Here is a 13833-nt window from a genome sequence, read left to right as displayed (position 1 = left end):
ATAAAAACTAATAGAAACAGACCTCCTTGAGTCTTTACTTGAGCATTCAGCTTAAAAAAACAACAACGATAAATATTTCATCCACAGTTAAACAACCAAGTTATTAGAACCCACTTTGAGACATCAGTGAGTAGAAAACAAAGCAAAATCAGAAGACACCCCCCCCCAAAAAAAACCCCACATAGTTAGGACAGAAAGATAGGAATTTACAAATGAAATCCTAATAGCTCAGCTACAGTCCAGTCAAACATTGCAGTTCTAAAATGTAATGTTAAATGGGGCTTATAAACACCCAAATGTCTGAGAAAACTTGGCAGTTCTATTGCATCCTCCATCAAAAATTCCAAGTCTTCCACAAACAGCTTTTGAGCTTTTAAAATTAATATAAATTTGGCAAGTGCTTAAACTGCTAATAACTCAAACACTTAAAATAAACCAAATAAAATAACTCCCATTTAGGGAAGGTCCACAACATTTGTGTTTGTTCAAAAAGAAAAAAAAAAACCCACAACCAAACAAAACAACCAAACCAAAAAGAGCCATCCAAAACCAAAACAAAATAGGAATCAATTATCATGTTCTCTGTTGACAGCACTGCAATCACCAAAAATCCATTTTACAAGGATGCATGGATAGTTTGTATGGATAGGATAAGACCCTTCAAAACTGTAATCTAATAAGTTTACATTTTGAGAATTTAAGTGCAGGTGTTTGATTAATGACAGTAAGATACTGCAGTTTATAATACTACAGTTTATTATCATTCAGTACTTTTCAGATCCAATGTGCTGAATTTGCAAGAAAATGTTCTCCTACTCCTAACTTACAACCTGCAACTTCAAACTGGCAGTGAAATCAAATCTTGCTCTCAAAAGATTCTCAGTGGGGATTTCATCCTGCTCTTCTGCTGATTTTGCACAGATCAGAACAGAATCCAAAACTCTCCGATAAATCACTGCAGAGCCAATACAGTTAATGAGAAAAGAATAGCAACAGCCTCTAGAAGCCTCCAAAATGCATAGATTTCAAGTCATACAAATGCGTTCAATTAAAAGGCTAGTACTATACTGATTATAACTACAGTTTAAAAGGGAAAAACAACAGAAAATTCGAGACAATACTTCTCTCTGACTCAGTACAAAACCTCACATATTAAAAGACCCCTATATTTTTGAGAAATGCCTTCACTCAGACTAGATACAGAATAGTTTTGACCAGATGCAGCCATTTAAATGTAACATTTTTCACAATTGTTCTATCCCCACCTCGCCTGAGTAAATTCCAAAGAGATCATTTCATCCTTCGAACAAAATTCCCACACAGTTAAGAAAGGCATTTTTTATTTTCTGTCCTATGGGAATAGCTGAGAGTTGTTAAAAACAGTAATTACTTCTAAAGTAAACAGCTGCCTTTAATAAAAACATAAAAATCTTTTAGATTTTTTTTAAAGAATACTTTACAAATTTAAAACAGTAAAGGAAACCAGAATAGCAAACAATTAAATTGTCAACAAGGAAGGAGAGGGTTGGCTGGTTAGTGAACGGGGATTTTATTTCATTTTGGGTCAGGTTGTGGAGATTTTTTTGAGATTTCTGGGGAAAACATAAGTGACAACTCATAATGACCTGTGCTGTTTTTACAGCAGGCTTATTCTCTGAGGGCCCTTAGGTTTTGCTATTACCACCTCAACAAGGTAAGGATTTTGATACACATTTCCTTTCTTCTCAGCCTCCTGCTCAAGGGATTTCCTTCAGGCTGCATGTAAACAAACTGTATAGTGATTTCAATATCAAAATTAAGTGCATTGTTTACCAAGTGCAAGCAACTATCCCTCTGTTAAGCACTAACTAGCTGCCCATAGAGGCACAAGGTCAAAGCTGCCACATTTCTTTAGTCACTTACAAAGTTTTCAAGCCTCAGCTTCCTTACATATAAATAATGTTGTTGCCACGAGATGACAAGCATGAAAGGAGGAGATGCACACAACAGTGAGTGGGAGAGAAGACTCTATGATGCCTGTGTTTTATCTTTCTCCAGAGGCAACTCACAATGCAACCTAGTTTCAGATCTCTACTCTTAAGTGACTTCTAACCTCAATGTAAGTTTTCTATGCAAGTACTGTGAACTAAACAATAACACAGAGCTTATATGAATAAAAGCACTAAGTACAGAAAGGTCCAAAGGACAGAATAGGATTCAAAAACACTATATGATTTGCCTGTACCATTTCGATAGTCTGTGAGTACAAATGATACAATAGGTTCTGAAACCATAAGGTTTGCTCTAATCAGTAAGTTGCTCTAATCAGTAAGACAGCAATACAACAAGCTTCAAAGTTTAGCTGAAGGATTCTGATTTGCAGGAATTCCTTTTGAGAATCAATAACTTCAAGAATACGAGTAGTGCCAATACAAATTTTTAAATGAGACAAGTCCAATAATTAAGACTTTTTTCCTCCCTAAACTTAGTTTTTCAAACTTTACATAGTATCTTATATGCTTATTTCCAGACAATGAGAACCAGACCAAAACTTCTGTATCTATATGTATATGGGCTGATGCAGATTTTGATTTAACAGTACTTATATTAAAAGATCCAGCTCTTCATATGGTAAAGAAACTGTTCTCATTTCCTTTCCACAGGCTTTACTGAAATCTTATGAAGAGAATTATCTTTTACAGATTGCATGTTAATTATTATGCATAAAGTACCTGACATCAGTCTTCTGATGCTTTCAAGTTGTGCTGTCAGCAGCAGCTCTTCACATTTCAAGATCTCAAACTGCACTTCATATAACTGAAGCTGTAGATCATAATAATCAGCTTCTAACTGGTCCAAATGGGCTATGGCTTCTGTACCACCTTTCAGACTTTGCATCTAAATGTAAAGAGAAAAGGAAAATAAACACACAGTTCTAGGATACCTAGGATATCAGAAGAACAATATCACAGACTTAAATACGACTATAGCTAGATACAGTCTGGTACACTAAACATAACATGGTAAAATTACACACAACAAGGACAGAAAACAGTTTTTGATCAGCCACACAGTTTCATACATCTCTAATACTTGTTGTATTTTACATATGATAGCAGTAGAATCCATGGCATTGGACTACTCTTTGTGACTGTCAAGTCATACAATAAGTACAACATGAAATATCCCCACCACCCTTTTACTCCAGTACCTGATTCTCTGAAGAAATAAAATTAAATTAGTATTTTCTTATCTTCAGTCCAAAAAGTCTAAAAGTTGCTTTGCTAAAAGCATCTAGAAAACTAAAATTAAAACTGTTATTAAAGCCAAATTTGTGGGGAAAAAAGTGAGAAGGGTTTGGAACAGGGAAAATTACATGGACTGATCCACTTGAAATGATAATAATTTAACTAAGGAATTTCTCTACAACTAGAAAAGTTTGGCTGAAGGGATAAATGGATGTTTTTTATCATATTTTATATGCCTATATTGTATAGGCATAGGATATAGGCATAACAAAGCACAGGATATAGGCATAACAAAGCCCAGCCACAGGCTTTTATAATACTTTTTTTCATTTTTTTCCTCCAAAAATCTCATAACCTCCAGTATTGCAGCTTGAAAGGAACAATACTCAGAAAATTCAAGTTCTGGATAATCAGAATGTATGGAATTTTATAGTCTAGTTTCTAGAGTTTTTTATAGGTGAAAAAAAATCTCGATTAAAATATTTATATATATCCTAGCACTTATTTGTGTCATATGTCTGACACAGAAAAGTGACACAAGACACAAGAAACAAGGGAAGCGAACTCAAATCATTCTCCTTCCCAAAGGCAAGCATGCATTTCAGCCAAACAAGATCTAGCTGCTAAGTACAGCTGGAAATTCAGATCATATTCAAGAAATACTGATATACAAGGGGATCTTATGTGGCGTCTCACTTTGGAGGGAATTCAAAGCCACGCATCTCTAAGACCTGCTAGCAGGAAAAGAGTTCGGGCCACACCCAAATTCTCTCTCCCTCTCAAAAAATAAATCTCATACTTTCTCCTACATGAAGGATGAAAGTAATTCTAAATTCTACGAAGATTTTTGATCTACCTTGTCATTCTGTTGAAAGGGGATCCAGTTTCTCTATTACCGACATTCAATCATTAGAAAGGGAAGTCTACCAAGGAGAAACAAAGTACCTAGTTAACTATGTATTTTTTTAAATATTTGCTAATAGATTTTTACATTATGGTGGTTTCTTCAAAGAGTAAAACTGTATCTGTAATTACATCAGAATGGGTTTCTCAGTTGTTGTTTGTTTTTTTTTTTAAATCATGAATGCTTAAATATAACTACATTAAAACAGAAAAATATCTGTACTGAATCAGACCAAAGATCAATCTTACTCAATATCCTGTTTAAGACAAAGAATAACAGCAAATTTCTAGGAAGACAAAACATAGTAGGCAGTGCGGTGATATTTCCCCAAAACGCTTCCCCAGTCTCTAGCAAAACTTGCAGCTCAAGACTTCTTAAGTCATAGTGCTGCTTTTTATATTGCATAGTCTTACTGGATGTTACATGAATTTGTCCAACCCCTTTTTGATGGCATGCAAGCTTTTAGCATCTGCATCATTATCCATTGATAGGGATTTCACAGCTTATTTACACACTATGGAAACAGTTCTCTGAAGTACACTTCTTTCCATGCAAGATTGATAGATGGAAGACCTGTGAACCAATTCTTCTAAGTTCCATTTTTAAAACTGCTTCTACTTCACAGCATATTTACTGAAGGCATTTTATGTATGTAAGTTATCAGCCCAAAAGGATCAACAGGTGTTTATATAATTTATATGTTTCAGTCCACAGTGACACCAAGACATATTGTTATGTCAGTCTATTACTCTGCATCCTTACTAAGTTACTAGTTGTGACCAAAATAGTAAGTGACATAATGATGGCACACTTGTAGCAAATTAGAGGTTAGTTTCCAGAAGGATAAAAGGACTGATTCGCTTTAACCTTCTATTTTTTTTTTCCCCATAAAAGAGGAACAATGTTAATTTGCCAGGCAGGGAAGCCTAGTATTTGGCATTTTTAAAGGATTTTCTCATTGTAAAAAGACATACTATGACAAAAGTATTTTTTTCAGCAAATTAATTCAATGTCATTCAGCCTTCTTACCACAACCAAGAACTTGTGCTTTTGTCAGTCAGCTGTGAAATTCACTTCGATTTAGACGAAAGGGGGGGGGACCTCTAATTTAAACTATTTGTATTAAATCTTTGTGCGAGATATTATATATGTGTCAAAACTCTAACATCAGCACTATGGGGAAAGTTTCAGCATGGTTTATTAAAAATTTAACAGGGTATTTTCAGTCTTTAAGAATGATAAGAATTGCTATCTAATCTGCACTGGTAACTTGTTGTATCCTTGATAGGAAAGACATGAATGTAAAAAAGTCTCAGACTGGTCAACACAGTGAAAGAAGCATGGAGAACTTCTAAAGCGAGAATGTAATTACAGGAAAGAAACATTTTGCAGTTGGACAAAGATCTAGAAGTTAGGAGATCTGAGTTCAGTTTCCTGCTGTGCCTCAACTTCCTGCATTAAATCAAGCAAATAATTTAATCTCTCCAGCCTTAATTTAGTTAACAGTGTTTAAGATCTTTGTTATCTCATTCACATTAAGCAAAGAACTTCAACAGCAGCTTAGCTTTCTTAACAGTTCTATGGCAAAAAAATACCATCTGTAAATCAACACAAAGGTAACAAAGATATATGGATTAACACAGAAAGCCGCTGACGAACTATAAACACACATACTAAGAGAACTCATGACAAAGTTAACAGAAAAATAGGGAAATAAGGAACACAGAACCAAGGGTCATCCAGTCCAGCTTTCCACCATCACACAGCACTTTCAGACAACCTAACTAAAATTAACTGATTTCACAAAGTGAATTTTTAAAATAGTTTCCATGTTGTTATTGTTGTGCTGGTTTTATAAAAACAAAACTAAAACATTAAGCTTCCACAAAACGCAGAGTTTGTTACTCCTATTGGAAGGCTGCTCCAGATCCTCACTCCTAACTGCCAGAAGTTTTCTTCCATATTTCCAAATGTATTCACAATCAGATAATTCCATTTGTTCTTGTGCCAACACTCAGCATCAACACACAGCTCTTCTTGACTGGTATTTATTGCCATTAGCCTATTTGTGGAGATTAATTATGTATCATCTTAGCCTTCATTTTACTTGCCCAAACAACCTTAGCTGGGCTGGGCAACCTGCTCTAGTTGACTGCGCTTCAGCAGGGCAGGGGTTGGCCCAGATGATCCCCCAAGGTCCCTGCCAACACCAACTCTTCCGTGATTCTGCAACTCCTTTTGTAAAATAAACTCCTGGCTATTGGGATCATCGGAGTAGCTCTTCTCTGCACCTGTTCCAGCTGGAACTAATCTTTCTGGGGTGACCAGAAAGGTGTGGAAGAAAATCTTGCAAGTGCCCGGCACAGGGACACCTGGTTAGCCAGCCTGGAGGGCACCTGCTGCTGTACCACCCTGTGGCACTGCTGGCTCAGTCACGGTGCTACCAACTAATAAGACTATGGTCACTCTCATCTGCTGTCATTTACAAATTGACTAACTTGCAGTTCACAGTAAAAATTCCTACTACTCATCCCTTGCAATACATATTAATAGCTATTATTAAATTTTCTATTATCCAGTCTTTTAAGTCATCTGCTGTTGTTCAGATAAAATACCAAGTCATTTTTTTAATACACCTCACGTGAATACTGACTGTTCTCCAATTCAAACATTCACTTGAATTCATCACTGTTACTCTCTGAGAAGTCTCAGAAAAAGTTGAGTAAAAATCAGAAGAAAATTCCAGTCTTGAAGTATGAATATGAATGTGCATCTTCAAATGCAGTAGAAAATCATTTTAAAGAATTCTTAAAAGGTTTTATGGGAAACAAGAAGCCCTCTGCCAGTGATGATAGGCAAGGTCCTACTCCTATCTAGCAACTTGCAGAACATAAGTATTCCTTCATCTAATTAAGTATCAAGAGTCAATTATAGTCAGGTCATGATATTACATGATACAATATTATAGAAAATGAAGTTAAGATGATCGCTCATAATTAGTGTGCTGGGCTATATAAAAAATTCCAGCCACTAGAAGAAGCATGTTTCCCCCATCATGAAAGTTTATCATTATAAACTTTTTGTTTTCCAAGACTAAATATTCAAAAATATGTAGACAACCTGTTGAACCACGTGTTCTCATAAATATTTAACAGTAATACTGTCTCCTCTGAAATGTCATTTTTCTATCATTTTTCAACTACAGCCTTTCCTAATAAGGCAATTTTTCCAGCACTTTAGTCTTTTTAAAGGAATACCAAGCTTTTATCTTCCTATCTATAGAAGGAGGGGGGGGAAGGGAGCTAAATGGTTTGCCCTGAGAAAGAATTTTGGTTTTGATTTTCTAACCTCTAGTGAGTTGTTTTAAGTGGCCATAACTACCTGATCTTCTTTCTCTGAGTAAATGGGAACTAAACCTCAATGATACACAAAGTCATCCAAACAAAAAAGCCTCTTCAAATACTGGATTTTGCCCTTCTTCCTACTCTTTAAAATAGTCATCTGGTCATTAGCCAGTAAAAACTGTATAAATTAACCTAGGTTCTAATTATGCAATTTCAAAAGAAGTTATCTGGAATTTTGCTATTAAAACCAAAGTAGGTTATCATTATTAATGAGTAACTTTCTAATAGTTTCTCATTGCATTATTAGAAGCCTAACTATCACCAGAAGTTTTGTCTATAGAATGCACCTTGTCTTTTATTTGAGGTGCTTACAACTTTTTTTCTTTAAAAAAAAAAAAAAAAGACAATAACCACTTAAAACAGTTTTTTGTTTTTTTACTTCAATCAAAAGTTCAAAAAACCTCTTTGAACTGGAGAATATTATACAAATATTTTACGTAGCATTAAAGGAAAGAAAATGAAATGGTCATTTTTACTGGCAATTTTAGTTTGCCAAGTTGAGCATTGGAAGTGAAGAAGGCAAAAACATTCCTAAACTGTTTTTAAAAATAACAATTCAAATACATTTAAATAAATCTTCAAAATTTCCCAATTTAGGAGATCATGGACAGATCTTAATGTTTCCCAGAACACAGCATGTACTATTATCAAGCTATTATTTCAACTCCTTAAATTCAAATTATTTTAAATTTGAAAATTAGTTTGCTAGTTAGCCTTTCCAAACAGCTGTCCAAAACAAAAACAGTTAAGAAAAGATACATGGAAAGCTACCATGGTGAAACATACTTTTCTGAAAACTGTTATATTGCATCTTAACCAATACCATTACTCATTTCTTACAGAAAGAAGATCAACTTGCTAAAGATAGMTGACCATGCCTTTTGAATAGAATTCTTAATAAAATTCTTATTTCTGCTGATGCCTCCAACTCAGGCAAAAGTTAAATGACAGTCATGAATTCCAGGATGTGCTTAAATCCTTGAAGTCATTAGAAGCAAGTATATCTTTGACTGAACATGCTCAATATACGGGAAAGAAGGAGTTTACTCTTAGAATTATGAAATTACAAAAAAATATATAAAAAAGTACTTTGATGGAACAATATTTTGATGGAAAATGATTTTGTTTACGAAAATATCATAGAATATTTACTGTTTAAAATAAAACCTAAAATTGGATCTTTAGAACTGTCTACTTTTAAAGGGGGGGAAAAAAAACCATGAGTTACTGAAGTCTATGCCTGCAAGAAGGGACTTGTTGGAATTTAAGTGTCCAGTCATTCACTTCCATTTGTCCAAACTATTTTACATACTCAGAGAATTACAAAAGAGCTCTCACTGTGATTTAATGTTTCTGTTTACTGTCATGAGAACAAGACTTGGCAACCAGTCCACAAAAATAGACTCTGGTCTACCTCAAAAGGAAAGTTTTCTTTGTTCCCTTCAAACAAAACTCAGGACAACAACAGATGGAATTTAAGAGGTACAAATCAAAAAAATAAGAGAGCTCAATATGTAGTTTGTGGTTAAGTTTTTCCTCTTTTTTTTTTTTTAATATAAATAACAATAGGCCAAACAGTTTCAGCTGTCAAATATAAAAAAGGCGATTACAACTAACATAATCTGCAATTCAGACTTCACAGACGTTGTTCAAATTCCAAGTATCTACATCTGCAAAGTTAYGTGCCCTAGTTCACAACTAAGGCAGCTCCTCCTACAGCACCTCAGTTGCCCAAACTCTCTATCACACTATAATTTATATTATTCTCCTTCCACATATAGAGGTTCATCGGTGGTAAATTGTAATCTCTAGTTTTCCTAGATAAATCAAGATCTTAAAATTGGTCTTTTATTAAAATTACAGATACTATCATTCACTTGGCCTTTTTTTTTTTACACGGTTTTTAACATGCGACTGGAGTAGTCTTTAAACAACCTATGTATTAAAAAAGCAAATATTAGTATTTGGTTTATTTTTTTAACAGAATTTGTTACAATGGTAAAAAAAATTAAGTGAAATACTAAAAAGAGGACTCTCTTCTTAAAATTCAACTGCCAACTCCCACAGTTTTATGACATTTTACCCACTAAATAACATCCACGAAGATTCAAAAGAATCAAATAGCAGCAGACCAGCTATTCCTCCCAAAAGCTACAGGTAATTCCAAGTAAATCGTTTCATAGTCTATATAATCCTCTAATAACATTTTGCACATTACCTGCTAGCATGGTTTCTTTCTCTTTACAAAACGACTATGTATTCCAGAAGACTAAGCACCTGGTACAGCTGGTTGGGAGATCGAGTATCAGCTGTACCTAACAGCCTCACAAAGCAGAAGAGAGGCGGCAGCATGTCCAGCAGGAGAGAATACGGATTTGGTGGCTTTGGGAAATCTTGAACCCAAACCTTCATATGCAACAGATGCTTGCTGTATAGGTGCAAGGAAGAGGAACAGGCAGTGCTATGTCTCTGTAGACCTATCTAGAGTCAGGGGCTAAATGATACCTACTATGGTTCCTTAACATTTAATCCAAGAGGTACATTCAGCAGACAGAGACATATTGCTACTATTGTACATGGCACTAGCTCTTCTTCTGGAATAATGCGTGTAATTTTGGTTGCCTCTATTGAAGAAACAAGTGGGAAGTGGAGCAACTACAGAGGAGGGTTACCAGGACAATCAGGTGAATACAGAGCCTATCTTGACTTGCTTTTTCCAACAAAATGAAAGCTGAGCAGACACAGGACTTTTCTATAAAAAAATCAGAGAAAATAAAAGGCCAGCAGAAAGATGAGCTATTTAAGCTAAAGACCAGTGCTGGCAGAAGAATAAAGGGCTGTAACTGGTCAGAAAATTTCTCAGAAATTATTAATTATTTTGGCCAGTGCCATGGCAATTTGACTGTCATTTCCATTACCAGAGCAGGCAAATTTAGAGTTAGCTGAGGTATCTCTAGCTACTACTGTATGGTACGTGTACATGATCACTCTGTATTCAAGTAATATCTCCAGATATTTCCACTACTTCATTATTTCTAATTGATGAACCCATATGTAATGGCATAGATCTTTTTTTAATTATAGTTATCAAATGCTGCACTTTGCAATTTGTAATTTCATTCTGTTTCTACAATGTTAGTCTCTAGGATTATCCAGTTCTCACAGTGTGATATGACATTTCAATTATTTATTATAAAGAAGTCTCCCAACTTTGTCCTCAACAGATTCTACCTTGTGACAGCATCACTAATAAACATGAAGAAGATCAATTCAGAGATTGATTCTTGAGGAACTACGCTAACAAACTTCTTTCACTCCAGTTCTACAATTCTCCTTCCAACACTGCCTGCTCTTACCTGCAGTTTATATAGGCCTCATTGACTTTGCAATTTTTATGCTAATCTCTATCTACTCCAGCTAAACTAACAATTTTTCACACAGTACTTGGAAAATTCTGTATTAAAATCAAAATCAGAAGATGCTGTTTCTGCAAATGCAATTATTCATAGAAGTCTTTTTAAAGTATTACATATAGCAAAATACATTTTATTACTACCCAGGTTAGAAAGAGGCAGATGATTTGCATATCATGGAAACCTGGAAAATGTGGTAGCATTCTAGATATTTATAATGTGAACACTTTTTAAGAAACAAAAAGTGCTTGATTAATACACTAAATGATTACTATACAAGCAAGGACACGTACTTCTACAAAAGCTCTAAAATAGGCACACGGTTCTATCAAGCTTACAAATCTACCAATCCAGACAGTGTTAAAGTCTTGAGTTCTCCGCATAATCTTTTAATAAAGGAGCCACCAGTTCAGCGAAATTCTGCTGACTGACAAGCATTTGAAAAATACTCTTAAAAAAAAAAGTAACTGTATGGGTAAGATGTAAAATAATACTAGCATGATAACAAAGTTCTTAGCATAGAATATCCGTAAGATAAAGAATTTTAAAAGCAGGAGAGAAATATTTTTGCTTCAGAGCAGGTGTTATAAAATCCAGTAAGCGTGTTTTTTTTCTGCCAAGACATTTAAACACAGTTTAATGTATGCTGTCTCTTTCCTCAGGAAAATTGTTGCTAGTACCACCCTCTCCAGAACACTGCCTTAACAGTTAGGGTAAGCAGAGAAAGGGAATGAAGTACAAGAGGCTAATCCTTGTGTGTATGTTTACTAATGTTCAGATATCTTCCATCTGGAATGTCAGAATTACTCCAAAAAGAGGTTTAGGCCTCTGAGAGCTAAAGTGTGGAGATTACATAGCAGCAGATTTCTGTTCCCATGCCTTCTCCTCATTTTATTTGTCTCAGTGGATAGTTATAAAAATTAACAGTAAAAAATAACAGTTGTTAATATGCAAAAAGGTATGTCAAGAAGATGTTAAAATGCCTTTGGGCTTTATTAGTAAGTAGGTTAATTAGGAAAGGTGAAAGGAAAACATATATAAGTGGCACAAAAAATGCCATGCAACTCTATTTGCCTAACATGGTAGAATGTGTGGGGAGAGAATCAAAATATAGGTTTTGATTGTAAAAAACTGACAAATAACAATAATAATGATCTTTTTTATTTCAAAGTGCATCAGCCCTGAATCCTTCTCTAATAAGGTTTATTTTTTTCTGCATGTTTTATTTTTCTATTTATTGGAATGAAAAATTACCTCCTCTTTCAGTGCATGTTTCTTCTGCTCCAAACAGATTTCTTTAGCACGCATCAACTGCAAAGTCTCCTTAGAAACAGCATACTGAAGCTTTTCCATACGTTCCACTGCTGCTGCCCATGCTGCCTTACCAAATTTTTTCTGGTCTGCTCGCATTCGATCATACACAGCTACAAAAAGGGAGAAAAAGCAGCCAGCTTAGCAGTTTACCTTTCAGATCAGCAGTGATCCTATTGTAAGACTATGCACGCATCTGTATCCAAAACACATAAAGTTCTCTTAGCAAAACCAGTCATTTGACAGACTAATAGTCTTCATATCCAAGACATAAGTACTGTTGGGATTCTTGTAAATAGGCAATTAGCTATTTGTTGACCATCTTATCACTTTTTTTTTTTTTACCCAAAGAGAAAACATTCTGAGTACTTGTGCAGAACCAGAGATTCAAAACTCTTGACTTAAGAAACATATCCAGTTAATGCAACCATGTGTTCTTAAACTGCATCCCAGATTTTCCCTGCTTCTGAAAGCCCCAATAAACAGCTACTAGTCTCCAATTTCCCTTGACAACTTCTACAGTGCAGTCATTAGTTTAATACAAATCTGCAATAGAGCAAAATAAGAATTATAATATAAAGTGAAAACTTCAGTTTGACCTCAAGTTGAATACTATAAGAATACTGAATTGAATTTAAATAACAGAAGCATCTATTTTTTAATTCAAAAAGCAGGTTTCTTCACAGTATTAATTCAAATTAACTAAACAAAGTACAATATGGTCTTGTTATGCAGAGATGAATCAGAAATTCTCCAGGAAGACTTCAGAGTAGCAGCAGTCCTTTGCCTGATTCAGACTTGCTCTTCTTGAGCCCCAGACAACACCTAGGCTGACACACACGAGATTTTTGCCATTTTTAATATATAGAGCAATCACATGATGCTGTACGCTTAGCTTTGCAAAGCAAAAGCCATGGAAGTCACATAATCAAAAGGGGCAGCATCCAGTCCCTAAGTGTTAGAGGATACTACATGCTGTCATTAGGTAACTTAAAAAAAAAATATATATATTATATATATATGTACACACACATACACACATATATATCACTCTTGTCATCTGTTTTTTCCCTTCTGCTGTCTGTTATTTTGGTATGTAAGACCTCATTGCAATAGACTAGCAGGAGGCCAAAAAGCAAAACAAACAAAAACAAAAAGGCTGGCAACTTGTGCACCAAAGGTCTACAGTTGTCAACAGTCTCCAGGCATTTCATTTCCCAGTGTTTTTCCCCAACAATACTGACATTAAAAAAAAAAATCCTGTATATAAAAACAATACGTGAACAAAATGAAAGTAAAGTAACAGTAAAAATACATTCTTTACCAACTAAGAGGGTTTTTTACTTGGTGTCTTTGTTATATAAGAAAAGGAACCAATTTAATTAAAAACATTTAAAATGTGCTCTAATTAAATGGATTCCAACATGCTTGAACTGGTTTAGCTGCTTTTTCAAAATAAGGTGCAGTTTCATTTTATTCTTAATTTGAGTTGTCACTGAAAGGATTCATTTTGCACTGACTGCTTCCCTTGAGACAGATCTAACAATCCTACAGGGAGATGACAGGAAAACTAT

General features: G+C 34.8%; 1 protein-coding gene across 1 annotated transcript in view; it reads right to left on the bottom strand.

The window, feature by feature from the left end:
* The window catches only part of JMY (junction mediating and regulatory protein, p53 cofactor), a 73795-nt gene that overhangs the window by 24816 nt on the left and 35146 nt on the right, over positions 1-13833 (bottom strand). The window contains exons 4-5 of the mRNA XM_026073761.1: positions 12203-12372; positions 2712-2877 (exon numbers count right to left, since the gene is read on the bottom strand). Coding sequence (XP_025929546.1) covers positions 2712-2877; positions 12203-12372 — 336 coding nt within the window. The remainder of the gene's footprint in view (positions 1-2711; positions 2878-12202; positions 12373-13833) is intronic.

This window comes from Apteryx rowi, unplaced genomic scaffold (genome assembly GCF_003343035.1).
Source record: "Apteryx rowi isolate R43461 unplaced genomic scaffold, aptRow1 scaffold_377, whole genome shotgun sequence".
In the NCBI taxonomy this organism is placed as follows: domain Eukaryota; kingdom Metazoa; phylum Chordata; class Aves; order Apterygiformes; family Apterygidae; genus Apteryx; species Apteryx rowi.
This window is presented reverse-complemented; position numbering and strand designations above follow the sequence as displayed.